General features: G+C 38.5%; 1 protein-coding gene across 2 annotated transcripts in view; it reads right to left on the bottom strand.

Annotated features, from left to right (window-relative positions):
• VPS13B (vacuolar protein sorting 13 homolog B) overlaps positions 1-24,891 on the bottom strand; it is a 699,511-nt gene that overhangs the window by 146,083 nt on the left and 528,537 nt on the right. For both annotated transcript variants that reach the window (XM_045861171.1, XM_045861172.1), the window contains exons 36-37: positions 21,709-22,104; positions 3,806-4,008 (exon numbers count right to left, since the gene is read on the bottom strand). In XM_045861171.1, the coding sequence (XP_045717127.1) occupies positions 3,806-4,008; positions 21,709-22,104 (599 nt within the window). The remainder of the gene's footprint in view (positions 1-3,805; positions 4,009-21,708; positions 22,105-24,891) is intronic.

Genomic DNA, 24,891 nt, shown 5'->3' with positions numbered 1-24,891 from the left:
AAAAAAAAAAAAAAAGTCTCCCGACGTCTGTGCCCAGGGAGAGCACACGCGCACGCAGCCCGCACGGCCCGGGAACCACTGCACCAGGGGCCGCAGGAGAGATTCTGAGCGCAGGTCTCTGTGCTTCCTCTAACCGCGAGGGGCAAGTGCCCTTTTCTGCACGTGAAGAACACCAGTCTAAAACAGAAGTCTGACCAACAGGTAATAATAATCATGGATTCCAAATTTCAATGCTATTAAAAAAATTTTCTCTGAATATACTGAATAAAGGCAATACAATCTTCTAAGAAATCCATAAAAAACACACACAAAAAGAATATAGAGAGGTAGAAAAAGTAGTTCTCTGGCTGTGGTTAAGTTCCTAGACATCATAGATATTGGTCCTGTTCTCTGGAATTAAGGCATCTCAGATATGAAGGTAAAAGATACAATAGGAAATCTACTTATGGTCTCATCAATATTATTTTTACTGGATCTAAAAAAACTGAGATAGGTGAAGAGTCAAGGTGAACACTCTGCTCCAGCCTTCAAATTGTCAAGAGACAGTCAGAGACTTTATACTGTAGAGATGATATACTGTGGCTTTGCTCTTATTGTTTTAATATGGAATTACTCTGCTGGCCTGAAAAAATGGTAATACGATTAATGATCTGGATAACACAACATAAAACTACACACTTTATTGTTAAATATGTGAAGATTTCTGATATATGCAGAAAATCTCCCAGCAGTACAAACAGTAAGTTATTAGGATACCAGCCTGCATATCAAGTTCTAGGCCAGTAAGAAAACCAATGAAAGGAGTTCTGGCCAGGATGGGGGCGTAGGTGGAAATGCTTTGCTTCCTTGCATGACCAAAAGAAGGAAAACAACCAATTTGAAAACAAAAAAAACAACCAGAACTGCCAGAAAATCAAACTGCATGGATGCCCAATAACCAAGGAATTAAAGAAGAAACATTTGTCCAGACCAGAAGGAGGGGCAGAGAAGAGCAGCCAGGGCAGTGAGGATGCATTAGCAAGGTGGTCAGCGATGCAGAGGTTGGCAGATCGGGCAGTCCCATATTCATGAGCGGGTAAGACAGGAAGGAACAACTCGGCGGGAGACAGACTGCGAAACCCAGGGTTTCAGTGTGGGAAACTAAAGACTCAAAACCTCTGGCTGTAAACACCTGTGGGGGTTGTGGCAGCAGGAGAAACTCCTAGCCTCATTGGAGAGTTCACTATAGAGACCCACAGGGTTCTAAAATGTACACAAACCTACCCACCTAGGAATCAGCACCTGAAAGTCCCAATTTGCTTGTGGGAAGTGAGGGGCAGAAAGTGGGGAGAGAGCCCAGCAAGCAGCATTGTTCCCTCTCTGACCACCCCCCCCATCCCATAGCACACCTCAATGCAACAAAGAGGGTTGCCCTGCCCTGGTGAATACCTAAGGCTCCACCCTCTTACAACATACTAGGCAATGCCTAGACAAAGAAGTATGGCCCAAATGAAAGAACACATGAAAACTCCAGGAAAAGAACTAAGTGATGAGGAGTTAGCCAACCTATCAGATGCAGAGTTCAAAACAGTGGTAATCAGGATGCTCACAGAAATGGTTGAATTTGGTTGCAAAATGAAGGAAGAGGTGAAGGGTATATGAAGTGAAGTAAAGGAAAATATATAGGGAACCAATAGTGAAGGGAAGAAAACTGGAACTCAAATAAATGATTTGGAACAGATGGAAGAAATAAACATCCAACTGGAACAGAACAAAAAAATAAGAATTCAAAAAGTGAGGAGAGGTTGAGGAAACTCTTGTACAACTTTAAACACTCCAACATCCCAAACATAGGGGTTCCTGAAGGAGAAAAGGAAGAGCAAGAAACTGAAAACTTATTTCAAACAATTATGACAGAAAATTTTCCCAATCTGGCCAAGGAAATAGACTTCCAGGAAGTCCAGGAAGCTCAGAGAGTCCCAAAGAAGCTGGACCCAAGGAGGAACACACCAAGGTACATCATTATTAAGTTACCTAAGATTAAAGAGGAGAGAATCTTAAAAGCAGCAAGAGAAAAGGAGGGAGTTCTATACAAATGAGTTCCCATAAGACTATTATGAGGTGATTTCTCAAAAGGAACCTTACAGGCAAGAAGAGGCTGGAAAGAAGTATTCAAAATCATGAAAGACAAGGACCTACATCCAAGATTACTTATCCAGCAAAGTTATCATTTAGAAGGGAAGGGCAGATAAAATGCTTCCCAGATAAGGTCAAGTTAAAGGAGTTCATTATCACCAAGCCATTATTATATGAAAGGTTAAAGGGACACATCTAAGAAATAAAAGAAGATAAAAAATTATGAACAGTAAAATGACAATAAATTCACAACTATTAACAACTGAACCTAAAAAACAAAAGCGAAACGAACAACTAGAACAAGAACAGAATCACAAAAATGGAGATCACATGGGGGGTTATCAGAGAGGAGTGGGAGGGGAGAATGGGGGAAAAGGTACAGGGAATAAGAAGCATAATTGGTAGGTACAAAATCGACATGGGGAGGTTAAGAATAGCATGGAAAATGGAGAAGCCAAAGAACTTATATGTACAACCCACAGGCATGAACTAAGGGTGGGGGGGAATGCTGAAGCGTGGAGGGGTTCAGGGTGGAAGGGGAAAAAGAGGAGAAAAAATTGGAACTGTAATAACATTATCAATAACATATATTTAAAAAAAGAAAAGTGATGAAAAAGTTGAGGTAACACAATTTTTAGATGAAAACAAGATATTTAAATATTGATATAACATACCTCCATTATTAACAAATCAGTCACTTTCATTTTCTATAATTGTGAATTTCTCAAGCTTTTGAATTTGTGTCAAATTTGGGGGATATCAAGTCATATAAAGAATACATTAAAATCTATCCAAATAGAACATTTGAATACTTGGCTCTAAACAAAGAATAAAAAGGTTGCAATTTTACTTACATGTCAAGTGTTAGTCATCAGACATTAAAATTTAATCTAAGAAATTTTCTTTTAGAAAATGTTTCTTATATATTGCTGATGAATCTGTGCTTGTGATAGCTGGGCTACTTTGTAATGAGAAAAGTCTCCACATTAGAAAGAAGTTTAATGACCTAGCAATTCCACTCCTAGTCATGTATCCAAGAGAAAGGAAAACATGTACATACAAAAACTTGTACACAAATGTTAATCGCAGTGTTTATCATAATAGCCCAAAGTGGAAAGAACCCAAATACCCATCAATTGGCAAGGGGATAGACAATAAATGGAATGTCCACACCACAGAGTACTATTGGGCCATAAAAAGAAGTGAAGTGGTGGCATCTGCTAAAGTATCAGTGACCCATGAAAACACTATGTTAAGTGAAAGAAGCCACTCACAAAAGAACACACATTTACATGAAATATCCATACGAGTTGAATGAAACAGAAAATAAAAACAGATTAGTGGTGGCGCAAACCTGGAAAGGGGACGGCAGGATAATGGGGAGCAAGTGCTGATGAGTACGAGGTGCTGGAGGGGTGTGTGTGCACTGTGCTCAAGTGAGCAGAAGTGATGTTTACTCAACTTTGTGACTATACAGTACTGAAGATCCAGCGAATTGTATACTCTAATCAGGTGAATTGTAGGGTGTGTGAATTACATCTCCAGAAAGCTGTTAAAACTACTTAATGAGACGGCAATCTGATAATACCCTTTCTCTCCACATCCAGATTTAAAATTCAGTGAGAGAGTAAACACAATGAACAAAGGCTAGTTAAAAGCTGCGGGAGAGGGGGAGCCCACGCGCACACACCTGAAGCAGCCCTCCACTCAGAGCGATGGACAGCTTGGGGACGCACTGCTCGGGGCCTGCGTTGCCGCTGTGCTTGCACCACTTGGCTTCCAGCTCGGCAGCGGCGCAGCAGGGGCCTATCAGAATCCGACTTCTTTCTCTGAGGCTTGTTTTGAGGAGCAAATCGTTTACGCTGAGCAGAAATGATGACCCAAGAATTACACCTGAAAAATAAAAAGAAATGGAGAGGGACATAAATATTAATTCTTCCTTGTCAAAAAATACGTTTGGGCAAAACCATCGTATGTTTAAAGAGCACAGATTTGTCCTTTGTCAGCGTCTTCTTTCTCACTGGCTTTCCCTCCTTGTTTTGTGCCACTCATATAGCATTTTAGTTACGGAGCAGGTATCCCTCATTCACATTCCTAACAAAGCAGTATTTGCCAAAACATTATGACTTTTTCCATGTGTGAGCATTTTAAGTTTTATGAGTAGAGACATTTTCATTAAATTGTGCAAGTTTTTCAAACAACTACATTAAGAATAAGAACAGCTGCTTCATTTGTCTATTGTTAACATGATGAGAAAGGGCAATTTTCTGTGATTTCTTACAGTAAGAGCAAAGTATATTACTTTGCTAGACACTCAAGTTTTTGACTGGCTCATGTTAAAATCAAAACAATCAAAATATATAACATGTGTTTTCTAAAAAATTTAGTTTAATCCAAACTTCACACATCATAACCACTTGAAGTTTACAAAGTCTTAAAAACAGATAGTGGCAGGTTAGATTTATGAGAAAAACTATATGCTGTAGTTCAAAGTAAATATACCCAGAAAAGGAATACACTTTAAAATGTAGGTTTCTTTTGAACTTAAACTAGAAGTGTAGATCAAAACCTTTTCATAAAACCAATGGCATACTTTAAGATATTTGAATGCAAAGTTAGAGTGGTGGGCTAACTTTCCCCCAAGGAGCTCATATTCTGAATTGTCATTGTGAATATTGAATTTCACCAGACCACATTTGTAATGCCCATGGCTTATTTTTCTAATAATATTTGATCCTTAAAAGAGCTGAAAGATTAAAAAACACCTTAGGCTGACAGTGTACACTTCTCGACGTAGAGAACCCACACTGACTTTTCAGTTCTGTGGAGACTTGAAAACCTTGTGTGCACTGTACATTCTCACTGCAGAAATAAGATACACAGAAGACATCACACTCACAAAAGTGTCAGGGCTAAGACTTTCACTGCAATTATGATGATGAAAATCAATTTCTTAAAATTTTCCATCAAATATATTGTGGCACTAGACTTCCATTTTATTTACCCATTTTTCTTTTTCCTAATACTTCACTTAGACTAAAGAAAAAATATACAAAACAAAAAGATAGAAACAGGGCCCCTAATGACCAAGAATGAAAATTCATCTTGACCAATGGGGTTTGCACTTAAGTCATAACTTCCTAACTTGACTGCAGTACATTTCCTGAACTAGTTAAGACTTCTCGACAGTAAAGATCTGCTAAATAGACACACCAATTATCTTTCAGCAATTTGTCTTAATAGGATAAGAAAATATAGGCTTAATTCATTATAATGACCCAGCAAATGAGCATTAAGGGAATGCCCGAATTACATCGCCCATCATTCTCAAACGCACGCACCTTCATACTAGCCTACAACGAAATATTCAATTGTCTGGTGGTAATCTACATGTGAATGTTCTATTGGTCCCTCAGAGACAAAGTGTTTAATATCAAAGGCTCCCTAGGTTGCTTATCTTATTTAACATTTATCATTATTTCATCAGACACCCAGATTGAAAAATCTGGGGCCCAATTTGGGGGCTTTTACTCTTAAAGATTTCTAAGACTTTCCAACTCCGCTATTTAAAATACCCAATGAAGAGAGACCTTAGGAATCCGAGTGACTGAACGAAGACCACATCACTTTCAAGCTTCAGTCCGCTGTGATGGTCCTGGAGGCAAGGGCCCTCACTCAGGGCAGTACTGGGGACAGCCGTAGTAGCTCTTAGCATGTGTCCCACTAAACTGAACTGACAGTTTAGAATCTGCTCCTGGTTTCAGCTGTCTCAATAGATTTCTTAATTGACAAACAGGAAAGGGAAGAACTTGAATCTGCCGTTCTTGGTTTGCATCAGTGTAGCGTGGAACAATACAGCTAGATGGAAGAGACCTCAGAAGCTACCTCTTCATCTATTCCAAGTCTCCTTCCTCTAAAAGAATCACGCCAATTTTGAAATAACATTAGACTTGCCTAAAGGTTGCAAAAATATACAGTTCCTATACATTCTTCACCCAGCTATGTAACCATGGCACAAATATTGAAATAAGAAAATTCACACTGATATAATACTATTAAGTCATCAACAGGTCTTATTTAAATTTTGCCATTTCTGCCCACTAACAGTCTTTTTCTGGTCAAGTATCCAATGCAGGACCCCCATGAATTTGGTTGTCACTTCCTTAGTCGTCTTGATTCTGTGACAGATGCTTCTAGGTTTGGGTTATACCTTTGATACTCTGGAACAGTCCAGGCCATTTATTTAGCAGAATGTCTCTTAATTTGTTTTTATCTAATGATTTCTCATTAAAATGAAAGTATGTATTTTTGGAAAGAATACCAGAGAAGCGATGCCTTTCTCAGTGCATCATCTTTGGTTATGTGTTACTGATGCTTTATTACTGGTATATTAACTCTGATCAAATGACTAAAGGGCTGTCTTACAGGTTTTGCCACTGTAAAGTTTTTTCCCTGTATAAGTAACAAATGTCTGTGGGAAGATATTTGGAGATTATGCATTCTCCTTTTTTACATCAAACTTTTACCCACTACTGTAGGCATCCATCTCTGGTTCTTGAATGGAATAATTACTACTGTGGTACAAATCAATAATGTTGATTTCCAATTTCCTTATTCTTCTACATTCATCAATTAGTATTCTGTGATGGATAAATGAAGACCTGTCCCGTCTACCCCAGCTAGTAGTTCAATTATTCATTTACATGGGTATGGACTCTAATTTTATTTTATGGGTTATAATCTAGTACTATCATTATTTACTTTGTTGCTTAAACTGAACCAGCTTGGGAGAAGGGAAAACAAACAACTTTAAGTCAGTCCCTGTGTCCTTTTGATATACTTTCATGATTTTGGGGAATGTCTTTACTTTCTGGACACAAGATGTTTCAGGCTCTCACAAGGTCCAAGATGCTAGTTAGGAAGACCCTGAACTCACCTCCTCCTGCAGACACACTGAATATATACCTACACATAGAGAAACACCCCTGAACAATAAATGAGGACTGATTGAACAGCTTCTGTACAAGTGACAGAGCGACCACAGAGAGAAGGTGGAAGACAGAGACATGATAACAAAAGCAACCCACCCCTGACGCGGTGAACTGCACTAGGTGGGACACCGCTGAGGGGCCTCGTGCAGACTGGCCCGCCCTGTGCACATGAAAACGCAGTGCAGTAAAGATATAGGCTATATGTGAAGGAAATCCATTTCTAACCCTACAGCATCTGCCAAACGGGTGACACTGCTGGCACTCTCTCTGGGGCTGGAGGTGTTGGTGAGAGCCATTTTTACTTAATCATGAAGAAACAGAAAACCTGAATAGACTGACTACAAGTAATGACATTCAACTGGTAATTTAAAAACTCTCAAACAGAAGTCCAGAACAAGATATCTTTACAAGACAATTCTACCAAATATTTAAAGAATTAATATTGATCCTTCACAAATTATTACAAAAAAACTGAGGAGGACAAATGCTTCCACACTCATTTTATGAGGCCCGCACTATCCTGACCCCCAAATCAGATGAAGACATCCACACACCCACAAATCACAGGCCAGTATCCCCCATGAACACAGATGCAAAAATCCTCAACAAAGTGCGGGCAAACTAAATTTAACAATGTGTTAACAGGATCTCATACCATAATAACCAAGAGGGATTTATTTCAGAGATGCAAGGATGGTTCGACATCTGCAGATCAGTCACCGTGGTATAGCCGTTAGCAATACGAAATAAAAGTCATATGATCACCTCAACAGATGCGGAAACAGAAACAGCATTCAACAGAATTCAACATCCATTTATGACTTAATAAAAATAAAAAAACACACCTCTCAACAAAGTGGGTATATAAGCTCCAGAAAACCTTTTACCTGGAGCTTACAGATGAATGAGATAATCTTTCTCATTCTATAAGTTTTCATTTATACAAAGATATTTGTAAGCAAAGGATATGATAAAATCTTCTTTGCTGAAGTAATTTAATACATACAGAATTAGATCTTAATTGGTGTTTCTATTATGCAGGAATTACTTCCAAATACTGATATGGTACTGTTAAACTGGTGTCTCTTTTGCCTAAAAAAGCTAGTATTAGAATGTTAAAATTTTCATTATTTTGAAGGATATTATTTTTCATTATACATACCTTATGTATATACTGCTAAGAATGCTATCTTATCTCAAAGAACTTACATAGGGTCAATAGAAATCTCTTATCTCCCCAGAGTTACACAATCAGAACTATTTATTGACTGGGATGAGAAGGAATGTAAGAAAAATTCTAGACTTGAATTATTACAAACACAAATATGAAATGTCGACAGCTTTTGTGTCACTGTATATACACTGTTAAAACACACAGAAATTTCCCAACTGTTGCACAAATTCTACTTTTTCTTATTTGGGTGGGAAAAAGTGGGACACCTACAGCTCTCAGGAGTCAAGATAAAGGAGATGACTGAAAGCTCAGGAAAATGGCCTAGAATCAGGAAGCCGACGGTCAGGCAAACATTTGGGAGCTGGAAGAAGAAGAAAGTGGGGCAGACTCAGTGAGTGCTGAGGAGGGCAGCAGGGCTCCACGTGCCTCAGACACAGAGACTGTGCCCTGGAGGCTGGCGCTGACCCAGCTATGGCTGTGTCCCAGCAATAGTGGGATCTAACGACTGGTTTTCCAGGACACAGACAACCAGGGCTGGGAATGTGCCAAACTTTCTAGATCTTCAAGTTTGGTACTCTCTGGAGTTTGATTTGGCGTAGAGAAGAGCATGAGAGTCAATGAAAACCAAGGAGGTACAATACTTTCGGGAAAGTAACCTTGCCCCGTGCTCGGTGGCTTTGAAGTTAAGAAAATGAGGGCACTTAAACCAGTTTAGTTTGCATCTTCTGCCATTTATAACCCAAAGCATCCCAAATGATGTACATTCTCTAACTAAAGGGATTCCCAAGGGTAGTCCTCAGCCTTTTCTTCTCTCCCACCACCACCTCCCTGCCCCCAATCTCTTATGTCAGTGAAATTCTCTATCATGGTTTTAAGGATAATTTCTTACGACAGTATACATGGCTATGCCTAATTATTAAACAAGAGCTCCCAATTAAAAAAGAATTGGATACCCTCGATCACCTTCAACTTGCTATTTATGTATGTATGTGTTCATTATTCAACCAATATTTACTGATTATCTACTATGTACTGTATATACGAAGATAAAGTGAATCATTAGCAATTTTCTTTCACATCAGATTTTTCCTTGGCAATTTGTTAGCCTCAAGTTTTGAGATCTCAGTAAGTACCTGAGGAAAAAAAGAAAACCTACAACATTTACAATATTGCCTCTTAAGTGAACTGTTGAAACCATGAACCCTTCCTTATTATCATACAAATCTTTTTTTTTGCTTCTTTTTTAATTGAATTTATTGGGGGTGATATTGGTTAATAAAATCATATAGGTTTCAGGTATACAATTCTATAGAACATCATCTGTATATTGCATTGTGTGTTCCCCACCCCAAGTCAAGTCTGCTTCCATCACTGTATATCCCCCCTTTACCGTCTTCTACTTCCCCCGTAATTCACTTTATGTGCTGTCAATTCTTTCATCCTGATCAAGTATTTAGTTGAGGAAGTATGTGTAAGTTGCTGTCCACTTTTTTCCTTTCCCCTTTCATTCTTTTCCCCAGTAGTGGACCCTGCACTTTATATTTCTTTTTTCTAATCCTTGTACAGTTTGTACTTGCCTGCATTTCAGGTCTACCAGCATGGATCAGTCTTGTGTAAACACACAGGTGGCATGGAGAATTTAAGACGCTAATGCTGGCGTGAGCACAGGGGAACGGGCCCTGCCTAATGTGCTTAGAAAACACATGCCCTACAAACACCAGTGTGCCCTCCCCGGTCTCGTCTGCCTCCTTCCTTTCCTTTTGTGTCATATATCTATGAGGAAATTAGGTGTGGTTCACTCTTGAGACTAATCTCATCCCATGTGCCTACCTGCCCATTATACTTGCTACACACACCAGCCTGCTGTGGCTTTGCTCCTCGTGAGGGAATCTGGTTGTCTGTGGACTACAGAAAGGTTCATCCACAAGTGCCAGCTTTCAAGTTCAAAATAGTTTCCATTTCCTTTTGAAGATTTCCTGCTGAATTATTAAACATCAATAATAAAATAATAGAAAGACATGTTGTTTCAGTGGTTTTAACCTTAGTCTAAGTGATCAGTAATAAGAGATTATGGTGATCCCTTACTAATAAGGAATAGTGGTGAATTTCACAGGGGCATTTATAAATGGTAAACCAAACTTCACAGTTTTACCACAAAATATGAAAATAATCCCTGGGACTCACGACAGGGCTATTAATTCCCCTTTTCCCTTTCTTTCATTTTGTGAGAAGCTGGCTAATGGGATGTTATCTCTTCCTTTTTGTTTGTTTGAGTTTTTTTTTGGAAGATTTTGTTTACTTATTTTTAGAGAAAGGGGAAGAGAGGGAGAGAAACACACATGTGAGAAAGGAAAATTTCTATATTCTATATGTGTCCTGACCAGGAATGGAACCAGCGACCTTTTGCTTTGTGAGATACTGCCCAGCCAACAGGGACAAATTGGTTGGGGCTTTTTTTTTTTTTTTTTAAAACCAGGAAACATACCAGATATCTTTCCTGGGATAAAATGAATCTTAGTTTATATAGTAACACACACATAAACCAAGGGCCACAGAGAATCTTGAGCTCACAGAAACTGGACATTTATATATTCAAAATCTGGTACACAAGCCAAAAGTTAAGAACCAGTGCATTGATTCATCTTCTAAATGAGTCAATGCACTGGTGGACAAAGTGACTACAAGTAAAAACTATGAAGAACTATCTTCTTAGCACTGGAACATTGAAAAAGGCTGAATAATTTTGTGAAGTTTTATCTCTGTCTATATGTACATATTGCAAATATGACAAAATGTTTATATTTGTTCTAGCTAAGTATACAGGCATTTAATGTGTTCTGCTTTACATTTCTGTGTTTTTAATTCTCCCCTCCCTAAAATTCCAAAAATAAGGAGACTTGTTTCAAAAACAAAAATCAAAAACAAAAAACCAAAGAACTATTCTGTGGAAGTACAAGATTTAAAATGATCACTCCAAGTTTAAAAGTATGAATATCATTAAAGTTACTTAATCTCTGATTAGGTCATTTAAAAAAATTTAAATTTTGCAATAATTTTAGGCTTTCAGCAAAAAACTCTGGCCTTCAACTCTGATAGTCTTCACCCAGCTTCCCTTAACGTTAACAACTTACTATAGCGTGATTCTCAAAAGCCAGTACATTAACATCAATACAATACCGCTAACTAATTTAGATACCTTTTTTGAATTTCACCAGTTTCTCCTCTCACTGGATAGGTCCTTTTCCTACCCGGATCTGAGACTGAATTTAGTGATTATATGTTCACGTCGTTTTGACCAAGCATGCCACCTCTTCTCTCTACCTCTTTCCATTCTACAGAACACTTTTCTGTCTGATTTTTCTGTTGTCTTCTTTCAAAAATCTGTGTTTACATTTTTAATTTCAGCTCTAGCAAAATAATGGTAGATATTTAATTAAACTAAATGAGGTGTAGCAACATTGAGAAGTAATTTCAGAAACAGTTGGTGTGATAAACATATAATCTTGCTTTGTTTGCATACTGACATACTTTACAATGAGGGTAAAAATTTAGTTCAAGGAACAAGTAGTTTCATGACCTTTAAAATACGTCTTCAGAAGACTAATAAATGCAAACCACTTGTTTTGGAGATTGTTTACGAAATGCTGCCAGCCCTACATCATTAGTCTCCACTAGACCCTCAGTGAGGCTCCTACCTTCTGCATGCTGACTGGGCAAAATGCAATCTAAATCAAGCTTCTGTATGTCATTAGAGAGGGTTCTTCATGATGACATGTGCTAGCAAAGCATGGCCAGGTACTTTTTTATCCAGCTGGAAGTAATCTAAGCTACTAGAAAATCAGCAAACATGTGTTAGATACATCCGCAAGTCAATTTGCATAACAGTGAAGCTTCAGGATGCCTCAAAAGGTGAGGAAGAAAAAACTCAGTATGATCCTTGAAAACATGGATCTTGATAAGTAATGAGAGGACCAGAAAAAAACTTTTGTAAATTCGGTCCTTAAAGAGATGATTAGAAATCTTTCCATTTCTGTTCTTAGAACTAATTATGCTGAAACACATAAAAATGGCACTTTGGGTATTTTAACCATGAAAATGAAAAACTTGTTTCTCCTCTCCTTGATCCGAATATGTTAAGCTAATCAGATCCCATTTAATTACATTCTAGTTTGTAATAAGCCTATGTAGTTGTACCCAGTAATAAAATATACTAGAATACATGATAAGATTAATACTTGGAACAGCACTGTCAGAACTCCGTGGACACTGAAGTTTAAGCTGAATGGGATGCTGGTGCTCCCAGCTCCACTAAAAAGTCCAGCTGTGAGCTGACAGTCCAACTGGGTGGTCTACCTGCCACCATGGATCCTCTCTCCGGGCCTCTAATGACTTCTCATGGGTGGGATTTCCAGTCTCCAGAGACTCCCACCCAGTCCTTAAAGATGAGTAAGTAAAAGCTGGGACCCCTACATTAATCCACACCTCTGCCTTTAAACATAAGAAAATGGTAAGTAGCAGAAACAGGAGTGTTTTTCCCTTTCACATAAAGAAAGGGAGAATTACTCATGAAAGATGAAAATGTCTGCTGAGTTGGCTATTTATACTTGGCCCTTGTCTGGAAAGTTATTTTTCGAGAAATGTTTTAAAACTCTTAGATCCTAAAAAAACCAAACTGAAAATACCGAAGGGTGATGGAGGATATGCTCTGCCTCTTTCCTCCAATCTGCCACCATGCTCACTGTTTTTACAGTTGTGTCAGTTTATAAGAAAAATAAAACTTGATTGGATCATATGTCTATGTTTAAAAAAAAACAGACTGGCAGGTCGGACTGTGCATATTGGGAAGTGTACGACAACCTTCCCAGAGAGGAAAGAACAGCAGCAAATACACACTCCATAGGTTCTTAGAAGAATACAGTAGCTGCTTAATTTAATCACATTAGGAAACTGCTGGTGAATCAATGTTTTAAGAAAGTAAGTCACATGGATGTTAAAATGGGTATAAACTTATTCAAACAATGTTGAAAGCAAAATGACTTGCTAAGTCATTAACTGCAAAGGTTTAGAGACTGGTCTTGATTTGCATCATGCAGGTTTTTAACAACTGGTGTAACAGAAAGAGCAGAAGCCGGGAGACATGGGGTACAGCCCCTACGCCCCTACGGTGCCTCAGGACACCCCTCTCCACTCTCAACTCAATGAGGGAGTGAGGCGGAGGAGCTCAGGGCCCCCGACCCAGGGTTCTCTGACCCTTTGGAAGTCCCACATAGTAACAGCGGTCCCTGAAGTACTTCCAGCCCGAAAGATATATTTAGGAGCCTGAAAGATATCACGAATTTGTCTGAGACAGGACTGTGGAGGTGTACTAGGGATTTTATTTTTGGTTAGAGTCATCTCAGGTAGGTACAGCCATGTTAGATATGCAATCCTACATGCAGTTGGTTTGGATCATGAGGTCTGTGAGGGAAAGAAGAAAAAATGTTCTTGATGAAGAGAAGAGAGATCTTAAGATAATTTTCAGCTCCAAAATGTGATGATCTATGACCTCAGCATTCACCTGGTATGTCTGGAGTTGGGGGAGGAAGATACAAACCCTGCCCCCCACAATATTTATTGAGGAATATAAATTTGTGCCAAGGAAGCTGTAGGGTATTCCTCATACATTATCCCACCTAATGTTCTCAACAGCCCTGTGAATGAGGTGTTTTTGCCTTGACTTTAGAAATGAGCTAAGCTGTAACTTTTTAAAAAAGTCATAACTATTTATTTTTTTAAATGATTTTTTTACTTATTTATTTTTAGAGAGGGAAGGGAGGGAGAAAGAGAGAGAAAGAGAGAGAGAAACATCAATGTGCGGTTGCTGGGGGCTGTGGCCTGCAACCCAGGCATGTACCCTGACTGGGAATCCAACCTGCGATGCTTTGGTTTGCAGCCCGAGCTCAATCCACTGAGCTACGCCAGCCAGGGCTTAAGTTGTAACTTTTACCATAATCAACTGCCAGTAAGCAGCAGGGCTGGGATTCAGACTCTGTCTACCTCCTTCCAGCACCATGTTGCTTTATAAAAACTACTGCTATTAGTGAGCTCTTACTAATTTCATTTTTCTAGTTGGTAACAGGGTTGTGAATGAATGCACTTTCCTGTCCCCAGCTGTCTTGCACAGCCTTGGTAAATTGTGACAACACAGCCTATAGGTCCAGGGGCCTGGCCAGAGAGCAAAGGAACATCTACGATGTGTCTTCAGTTGCTTGTCACTGGCAGGGTGGCTTTGCCAGAACCTTTCCTAGCGAAGAGCCCACTGGCTTATGTGGATGAGAGGGCGATGCACTGTGGCCACAGGTGAAACTAAAGGCCGAGTGGGGGACACAGGTGTGCTTCTACCCTTTCCTTTTCCCAAGTCCCAGTGCTGGGGTTCTAACAATTTTTGTCCATTTCACCTAATACTGAGCTGTAAGGTGCTATTAAGGATGCAGAGGAGAAGCTGTTAAGTGAAAGATTTCTAGTATCTAATTACTGGGACTGGAAACTTTCTTCTCCAATAGGGCTGTGCACAGTGAGATAGCTTCATGTTAACTGACATTTTTGTTTGTCTGAAAGGTCCCTTTTCCCCTCCTGTCCAAGGAACATTGTGATTTAATACGTGTACATCGGAAATTTTTATCAGTTGTCCTTTTCTTCCCCCAAATGTATCTAAATCTAGAGAAATAATTCTTTACCATACCTTTGTTAAAACTAGGAGAAGAAATAAAAAGCAATATTTTTGGTATAGAATATTAAGATGCACAAAATTCTGTGCAAGGCGACACAATTCTAACACATATAAGCTGAGGTCAACATTTTTCTAGCCATCTAGATTAAGTTTGGAATTTGGTAACTAAAAACAATAGGAAGAAAAACACTAATGTAGCTAGAGACAAGATTTAAAGGTGGATATACTTGGAAGAGTATAACAACTGTACTGGATTTCTCATTAGAAGAGAGCAGAGTCTTATGAAGACTTCATGTTCCCCAAGAGAACCATATTTACACAATTAACAATTCTTTTGTTGAAAAAAGTTTCTCATTATTGCATGTGGACACATGTGGGCTGCGTAAAAACATAAGAGATGTGTAACACACGGTAAACACAAAGTAATGATCTTAAACAGGCCAAATCCTTGAACTCGTCATTAATAAATGTCTCTCCTGCATTCAGCTACCCGGGCTGCTGGGAGCCTGTTTTCTTCAAGTACTTCAAACACTGAAATCCAGGAACATTTATTATTTTAATCCATTACAGGCAGTGCTTGATTTAACTTTATTGGTTGTGGTGGTGGTAGTGGTTATAAGTGGGGGTACAGCAATGTTCTTTTACACATCATTTCAAAAGGGCTTAATTATATTTTATAGCCTGGGCCAGGAATCCTGCTTGTTTTTTGTCTAACAAGGTTCAAACGGAGTTCAGGTCGGTGATGAATCAGAAGGAAAAGTCAGAGATGGTTATCTCTGTGTGATGAGCTCATCCCCCGGAAAGGCTGGGCAGGTACACTGCGTCCACTGCGGCACAGCACGTGACCGGGCTCAGCAGCCTGAGCTGGGTGCGGGTTACGTGATTTTTACTTTCCTTGCCACCTGGAAGTTAACACACCGGAAACCTGACCCAGAGGTTATCTTCTAAATATCTGCAGTTACTCTCCTATCTATGCAAGAGCTATAGTAACTACCCAGAACAAAAACAAAAAATGTACACAGCACTTAAAAATGCACAAATCCTCGCCACAAAAAAACTTAAATATCCCAAATAAAAGATGTGGAGGCCTGCATTAACGTAATTTGGTCAAACAAAAGATCAAGTGACTGCATAAATACGCCCAGGCAGTGTATGCCCGCTGTCATTCTAAGACGGTAGTGTTACTATTGCTCATTATTGTCCAAAATTCTACCTAACAAGATATTCTGATAAAAATTACAGCAAGAAGAATAAGGCTTGTATGTTGGGATTTCTTCTCCATTGCATAAGTTTTCTAAAAAGAAGATAACAAAAGAATTACTCCCCAAGAGAGTATCTTATACATTTATGTTTTTTATTTCCTACTATATTTGAAAAATAATAGAGGACATTATTTTGGAAAAAAGTTATTTGAATTTCATTTTCTACTTGTTTCCCATTCAATGTTTAGAACTCCCTATTCTAGCTTTTTTAATGTCTCCTTCTACCACTATGCACAGAAAAATATCACTGTTGAAAACACTCAGTAATCTAAAGATAATTTAAGACTCAAAAAAGGGGGACATGCCAGTTCGTCAGTAGCAACTTTGAACCTTGTTATAAAGTAATAGGAGGGAATCTGACCAGGATTAATAGTGGTACTCCGTTCTGGGATGCGGGGATCAGGTTTCACGGACGCTAGGCCATCTGTTCGGCCTGCCTACGTTTTACTTCTGCAGAACTATAAACGCACCTCTACCTCAGGGACTATAGAAAGGCATTAGAATTCCTCTGCTTTTCATTAGCACAAGATTCAGTAACTCATTTCATTGTCAAGATAATCCCCTTTTACTCTTTCTTTTGCGCTTGCAAAGTATGCCAAAATGACAAATAAAATCCCAGATGTTACGCTCAATGAGGTCTCTACCTTTCCTCCAATGCTGGGTTTAAGCTACTTGGGACACAGTGTCAAAAATGACAAGACCCTGATGTGCACACCCAATATTCATCAAGGTCCGTTAGTGATCTGTCTAGCTGTCTACCAGCTGTACTTCCACTTCAGTCCTCAGTGGCTGCTGAAAATTAAGTCTGTCCTCTGGCTTTAACTGTCAGAGAATTCATTTCCTAGTGTTGAAGCATTCGGAAGAAGTACTATTTCTTTCTGAAAGTAACAAAAGTCTTTGGGGTGTTGTAAATGGCTTCTTATTGGAACATATTATTTTAGGCAGTCATATCTAATTTAATGTTTTATTTCCACTCGGGTGTACCTGCATTTCTGGAGCATCCCCTGCCTGCCACAATGCCTTAAGAGATTTTCCTCCAGAGATTCTGTTAACTACGTAATGAAAAGCTAGAGCCCCACTTTTATCAATTAATGGCCCAGTTTCAGTTTTCAGCATGAAAAGGAACTTTAGGTTCTTTATATCTTATTGGTCCTGAATTCAATGAACATGAGAAGATACATTTGTATACATGAAAAATAATATGGTTATGCTTTCCCCCTATTTTTGTTTATACACAAAGATAAGTAGATCTGGATTATAGAGGGTGGGGTAGTGAAAGTTATTTAAATCAGGGCTCTTTGACTAGAAGGAGTTCAACTCATTGCTTTCTGCATGGATGGAAAGTTCCTTTGGAAAGGGGACCCCTGAAACTTTTTCCAATTCTGACCAAAATACCAGACAAGATGGCCTCACTCAGGCTCTTCCCCAGATCCTTTGTGCTACCTAATCTGTTCACATCCTATTCCCCTTTCCCTTAATCTACATGGAGATTGCTAATCTGAGTGCCCCTGGGAAACAGCAAGGAAGCCTGAAGCACAGCTATTTCATAGCCTGAGTTGTGCGCCCTTGTTTGCTGAAATCTAAGGAGTGCCGCCCTAATAGAGCCATAATTTACTCTGACAAGGGGAGCTAAAGTCTGCAGCTCACTCCCCACGCTGCCCGTGGAAAGTGCTACACTACTAGCTCAGAATTTATGGCTACATACTTATGGCTTCTCCAAAGAGGCATACTTCAAACGTCCATGTGGGGGGAAACGGGCTATTTTTAAAAAGAACATACTACAGAATGGGATGGATTTAATGGAGGGCAGAAGACTACTACCTGCCTTGAAAGTGATTCAGAAAATAAGATATAATTTCCAAATGAGATTCATTTTCTTACTGATAATAGTACAATCACAGGTTTTTGTTTTTGTTTTTTTTTTTTAGTATTATACACCAACCTTAAAAATACAAGCATTACATTTACTAAAATCAACTTTAGGGCCCTTTTCCCAAAGACATATGGGAGAATGTAAGTATTCTAGCAGAAATACAAGTTAGGCTATTGTAACTCATTGTTACACTAGCATCTGCAGAGTGGAATTAAAAAAAAAATCAAGTCCCTTGAAACTCTCATAGTTGAAGATTGCAGAACAGTACAGCAGACTAAGAAAAACTCATAGACTTTTTTTTAAGTGGAAAATACTTAACCATTTCATTTTGTTTCAAACAAAGAACACATTTCAGTGAGTAATCTGTACATCTTCCATTGCAAAAAACAGTAAATGAATACGAAAGCATTTCAGGTTTAAACATATTGACAACGTCGTGGGCAGAAAACCAACTTTCCCCCTTTACTCCTTTATTGCTCCCCTTTCCCGTGCACCTCCCATAAGCTTATGACAGTTAAATGATAAAAAATATAATTAGGTGAGCCGAAATATTTTTGTACCTTTCAGAAGTGAGGAAACATGCCTACAACACATTCTCAATTGTGTTTCCCTAAATATTACTTAGAACATAAGATTCCTCTAGCATTACAAATGTATTTCAGCTCCTAAATTAAAACTCATCTGGAAAGGACCATTTTACCCTGTTTATATAACATTGTCACATAAAGAGTGTTAAAAAAAATATTTCACTAAAAATAGCTTGCGTAAGTTAGGGATTAGAGTCGTTTCTGCTGCTATAATTGTTCCTTTGTAGTTTTTTCCATGATGTTTTTGCACAGTGTTTTTGACTGTGTTTATTAAAGTCAGCACATCAAAAAGGATCAAAGAGAAAGTGAGTGAGAACCAAAGAAACCCCAAGTGTGTTGTCTCATTGGGGAGTTATGCAGATTCGCATAAACAAGTGCAAATTGTTGAGGTTTTAATGAAAATTTTCTACAATTATTTTATCTTCAGTCATTCTATACAATAACATCTGCACAGCAGATGGCTATACTGCACCAAGGCAATGCTCCTCTTTCTCTCTCTGTTTAACAGTACATCTGAGATGACTACTTTTGTCACTGTGCTCAATTTGGTTCAGCAAATAATTTGAAAAGTGCAGCTGCTGCAGATGGTCACAATAGTTATATAAACTATAAAATCAAAGACACAGTTAAGTATTTCTGTATTAGATTCAAACTATAAAAATCTGACATTAACTGTTGAGCTCAAAGATATACTATAAAAATTTTGGTTGCATGCAGAACAATGTCATTTGAAAAATATGAAATATGACTACTGGTAAGAGGGTTTTTTTTTTGGTGTTGGATACTTTTTACCAGTTATAAAATATATATACTTCAAGTATATAATTACATATATTTCATCCAAGTTGCAAAACAAGAATTTTTAAGATATTTAACTACATAATGAAATGAACAAAGTTTAAATTATATTTTACTTTAAAAAAGGTTTGCTTAGTTAAGAATAAAAAAATCAATTTTAAAAAATATGTAGTAAACTCTCAATTATAATTTCCTAGAAATCAGCCTTCAGCAATAGCTAGAACTTAACACAATATTATTTCACTTAATTATAATTTATTATTATTTTGCTGACTTGGTTATCTTAAAACGTTTGAGCATGCCATTACACTAAGCAGAAATGTAGAGAAAACAGATTTGGTGTTTATTATGCTCTCATAATAAAATTGTTCCTTTTAAATGGCTAACTTCAATCTATTTTGGTTTTGTTGACACCAGTAACTATTTCAGAAGATTTGCTAAATACCACAATTAGAGTTGCATAACTTACGTCTTAGTCAAAGCGCTAGTTTCTACCTCAGTGTCTACCTAGATTGAAGAGCATAATTGCAAAAGAAATAGGGGTATGTAGTTTCTCTAGTGTGAAAGGGAAAAAGCAAGTTGCATAACAGAATGAGTCTACTACCTTGTATTGCTCAGTGAGAGGATTTTAATTATATTTTAGAGATGCTTGCAAGGATAGACACCATTAAATGCGGATAAAACATGAACAGCTAATGAATAAAGCAAGAAGTGAGGCTGAAAAAGGAAAAGGGCCAAGAATTTAGCACAATAAATTTAGATTCCTTCATTCTGCTTGAGCCCCAACCTTCCCCTGCTATACGGCGAAGGTGTAGTGGAAAGGCACGGAGACGGCCCCATGTTGTCCGGTTTGCGATTTACTTGTGGACAAATCAGACATTGTGGCCTCCATGTGTCATAATCTTTCATGTCTCATGGACCCAACATTTTTCATTTCTAACTTTAAAGACAATTTAAAAAATAGTGATTTTAGTTGGCTTGGTCACAAATATTTCTGGTGAGAAAGAAAGAAATCATCTATTTTTTGGCCTAACATCCATACTTCTCAACTATAAAACTTTTTTCTTTATCTCTTAAACTACTGTGTCCAAAGTGGCTATATGGAACAAAGTTATAGTTAGTCTCCAGCTGCCACTTAATTACTTTTTAATAAGCCACTAAGTTGCATATAGTTTCAGGATTTACTTTATCCCCTTCCACCCCCAAATCTTTCCTGCAAATTAATGTGGAAAAAAACCGTTTCCCTTTCGCTACTTTTACTTTCAAAATACAATTTCTGGCATTGTGCCCTGAACTTTTACAGTAGCAATTTTAGTGACTGAAAACTGTTACTTCCCACCTGTGCCTTGTCTTTTCCTTCCCCCATCACATTCCTTCTGCCTACCCTTTTTGATTCAGTGTGAAAAAGCACGTAACAATTTAGTCATGGTTACAAAAGAAGAAAATGTAGATGTCGCTGCCTGTTCATTTCTCCCCTCTGCACCCATCAGAGACAGTCCGCTTGCAGAGTCCATGCCTCTCCTGGAAAGGCTGGGTACAGGAGCATGGCCTTTCCTCACCAGGCGCTGCTGCCTGAGAATCCTCAGTGGCACCGTCCTTGCAGAGTGGAACCCTGACTTCTGTTACACCTTGTGTAGCATATCTGCCACTAGAGCAATTTCTCTTGTTAATGTAAATTGTTACCAGTGACTTAATGCAATGCACTGGAATCACCCGTATGGCTTTTGAAACACAGATTTCTGGGCTCCATGCCCAGAGTTTCTGATTCAGTAGGTCAGAGGAATAGTCTGAGGATTTGCATTTCTAACAGGTTCTCAGGTGATGCTAAGCTGTTGGTTCTGAGACCACACTCTGAAAACCACTTACTTGAATGGTTCATAAAACCAACCATTTCTTGTTGTTCCACACTACAGCTGTTTCAGGAAAGAGAAATTTAGGAATGAACAGTTTTAAAGACATTTGTAGGAACACATCTGAAGAAGTGGATAGGAACAGTTAAGTTTAGGGCATTGAAATTTGTAAGCTCAAAGGATTTGTTATAAAATTTTCACTAAAATAAAGTTGCAAAACAGAAATGTCCCCATCTCTAATGGCCCTTATAACTTTTAACCTCCAAATGATGCAAATCATCAAAATCACACATTTTCAGATGTTAACAGGTCATGCTGCCCTCTCCCCCTCCCCTTTTCTGTAACTTACCAGGTACTTTTTGTGCTGCTTTAACATTAAGGCTTCCACTGAGGGTTGATAAAGATGCTAACAGGCATGGTTTGTTAGGATGGGGGACAGTTTCCATGGAGACCACAATCTGAGTAGTATGCACAGAAATTTTCTGAAAGCAGGAAACAGTTCTCCACATGTTTTCTTGAAATGGAACTTTCTGTGCTCCATCACCATGACCTCTGGGTTTAGACAACTTTCCACGGTAACATTTGGAGGCTGGAAGCTCATCCTGATGCAGCATGGTGTCCGACAGCGTTGAAGTCTCTTTGCTGTGTGCACTTTTTATCTTCTTTAAAAAATGGTTTATCTGATCCAGCTTGGTAAAACTCAGGTTTGCTTTCAAAGGCTTTGATATCTCCAAATTGATGTCGGCTACAGAATTGAAAAAGATAAGAAAATTACTGAAGCTCTTTTATTGAATATAAGCCTTTACTTTCCTGTCAAGTTCCTGTTTAAGTTCCCCAACACTTGTATTGTGGACTCATTAGAATGCCAGGTGTAATTCTTTTACTAATCACCTGACTATTGTTTCCAAGTAGTGACTTGAACGAACACATTTGTTCCTGATGGAATAAAGGCCACACACAAATAAATCTTTCTGCCCTCCCAACCACTGGCAAAATGAAGCAGCCTTTCCAGTTGGTTACTGCAGCTGGCATCTCTTCTTCCAAGGTGAAAAGACGTCCCCTTGTATCCAGCACAAAATTTGACACAAATACTGGAATAAACATATCTCACTAACAGAAGTAGCCTCTCCTACCACTCTCTGATCAAATATATGCAGAAAGCATTTGTTTCTCCTTGTGAACCTGCTGCAAACCTGAGGAGTCTCTACATCTTGCCTTATATTATATTTTGCAGTAATAAAATTTCAAATACCTCATCATGGGTAAACTGAGATTTCTTAAAACCTATAGTGCATTTTATATTTATCATATACCAGAAGTTGCCCTTATCTGCCACATAGCCACTAGACATTCAAACTAATAGCCTCAGTGGGTTAGGCTCCAGCCTGCGAATCAAAGGGTTGCCAGTTCGATTCCCGGTCAGGGCACATGCCTGGGGTATGGGCCAAGTGCCCAGTTGGGGGCATGAGAAAGGCAACTGATCAGTGTTTCTCTTGAGTATCGTTGTTCCTCTCCCTGTCTTTCTCCCTCCCTTACCTTCTCTTCAAAAAATAAATAAAATCTTTAAAGAAACTAATAGCCTTATTATTTTTGTGTTTGCCTTGTTTCACTGTCTTTCTTATGGCTTCGTTATCACTAAGACATAGGACCATAAGCACTGTGAAGGCAGAGTGTGACATGCATTTTTATAATCCAAGGAAGAGCACAGTGCGACTCGTATACGCATGTGTTCAATCAGTGTTGGAGCCTCACTGAACCTCACAGGCGTTCTTTTCACTGGGGCTTGAAGACAATATAAGGCATAATAATCCCAGATGGAGCTAGGAATAGCAAAGGTATCAAGCAGCTAAAGTTAACAGCCCTTATGAATAATTTCATTACCTACATCTGTCTTCATAAGCAGGACCTTGTCTCCCCTTTCTCAAGTATCTGCACCTTTGGGTTTCCTCCTGGCTACCCAGGGTCCCTCAGGATACCATCCCTTTTAAGTGTGCCTTTTCTTGTGCTTCTTTGGTCAGGACTAGCAAAACTCTGAGTCCACCTTCTAACTGGTTGTTCACTGGAAAGAGGCAGACATCTGAGTCACCCATCTGCAGTACTAAAAAGTCCCCTGCTCCCCATATTTTTAAAACAGGGAAAGATAACCTAACTTAAAAAATTACTTTTTAAAACATCTTATTGACATACAACTAACATGCCATACAATTTACCTTCTTAAAGTATACAATTCAATGGTTTTTGGTCCCCTCACGAGATTGCACCACATCACCATGATAGAATCCCAGAACCTTATCACCAGCACACACTCACAAAACCCCATACCCTTAGCCTTCACTCCCTATCCACTCCCACCTCCAGCCCCAGTAACCACTACTTTAATTTCCGTCTCTACAGGTTTGCCTGCTCTGGATATTTCACATAAATGGAATGATACAATATCTGGCCTTTTGTTTCGGGTTTTTCAGTCAGCATAATGTTTCCAAGGTCCATTCATATTGAAACATGTATCCATTAATACGTCATTCCTTTTTGTGGCTAATACTTCACCATATGGGGATACATTGTATTTGCCTATTATCAGTCGGTGTGCATTTGGGTTTTCTCTACTTTTTAGCTGCTATGAACATTCCTGTGCAAATTTTTTTGTGGATATGTTTTCAGTTTCACTAGGTTATCTTCCTACGAGTGGGACTGCTAGGTCATATTTGATTACAGCCATCCTAGCTGGTGTAATGCAGAATTCTATTGTGAGTTTTTTTTTGTAATTTCCCTAATGACTAATGATGTTAAATATTTTCTCATGTGCTAATTGACCATTTGCATACATTCTTGGAAAAATGTCTATTCACATCCTTTGCTCATCCTTAAATTAGGCCATTGGTCTTTTTATTATTGAATTGTATGAGTTCTATATATTCTGGATAAAAGTCCCTATCAGATATAGAATTTGCAAATATCTTCTCTAGTTCTGTGGACTGTCTTTTTAGTTTTTCTGATGCCACCATTTGCAGCACCAACAATTTTAATTTTTGTGAGTCCAATATATCTCTTATTTTGTGTGTGCTTTTGATGTCATATGAAGAAACTGTTGTTTAGCCCAAGATCTCAAATATTTACACTTATGTTTTCTCTTATGAGTCTTACAGTTCTACCTCTCACATTTAGGTGTATAATCCCTCTTGAATTAACTTGGTGCATTGTGTGAGTCAGGGGTCTGACTCCATTCTTTTGCATGGGGATATCCAAATACACCAGCACCGTGCATTCAGAGGCATTATCTTTGAGTTGCAGAATTTTTGGTACTGAAAGAGGCTGGCTGGCAAAATATGGAAGGGTGATTGGATTTTTCAAAAGCATACATCCTTTTATGTGGGCTGGGCCTCCAAATTCTGTGGTCTACAGAAAAGACCACCTTTAACTGAAAGGAAAATAAAAAAAAAAGAACAATCTTAAATGAGAGCAACAACAGAAAAACCAAACAAAGTTAGAGTAGAAAGAAGACTCGGATGTTGGGGCCTGAAGCTGTCTGATG

Source organism: Phyllostomus hastatus, unplaced genomic scaffold (genome assembly GCF_019186645.2).
Source record: "Phyllostomus hastatus isolate PE091 unplaced genomic scaffold, TTU_PhHast_1.1 phas_scaffold_21, whole genome shotgun sequence".
Lineage (NCBI taxonomy): Eukaryota > Metazoa > Chordata > Mammalia > Chiroptera > Phyllostomidae > Phyllostomus > Phyllostomus hastatus.
This window is presented reverse-complemented; position numbering and strand designations above follow the sequence as displayed.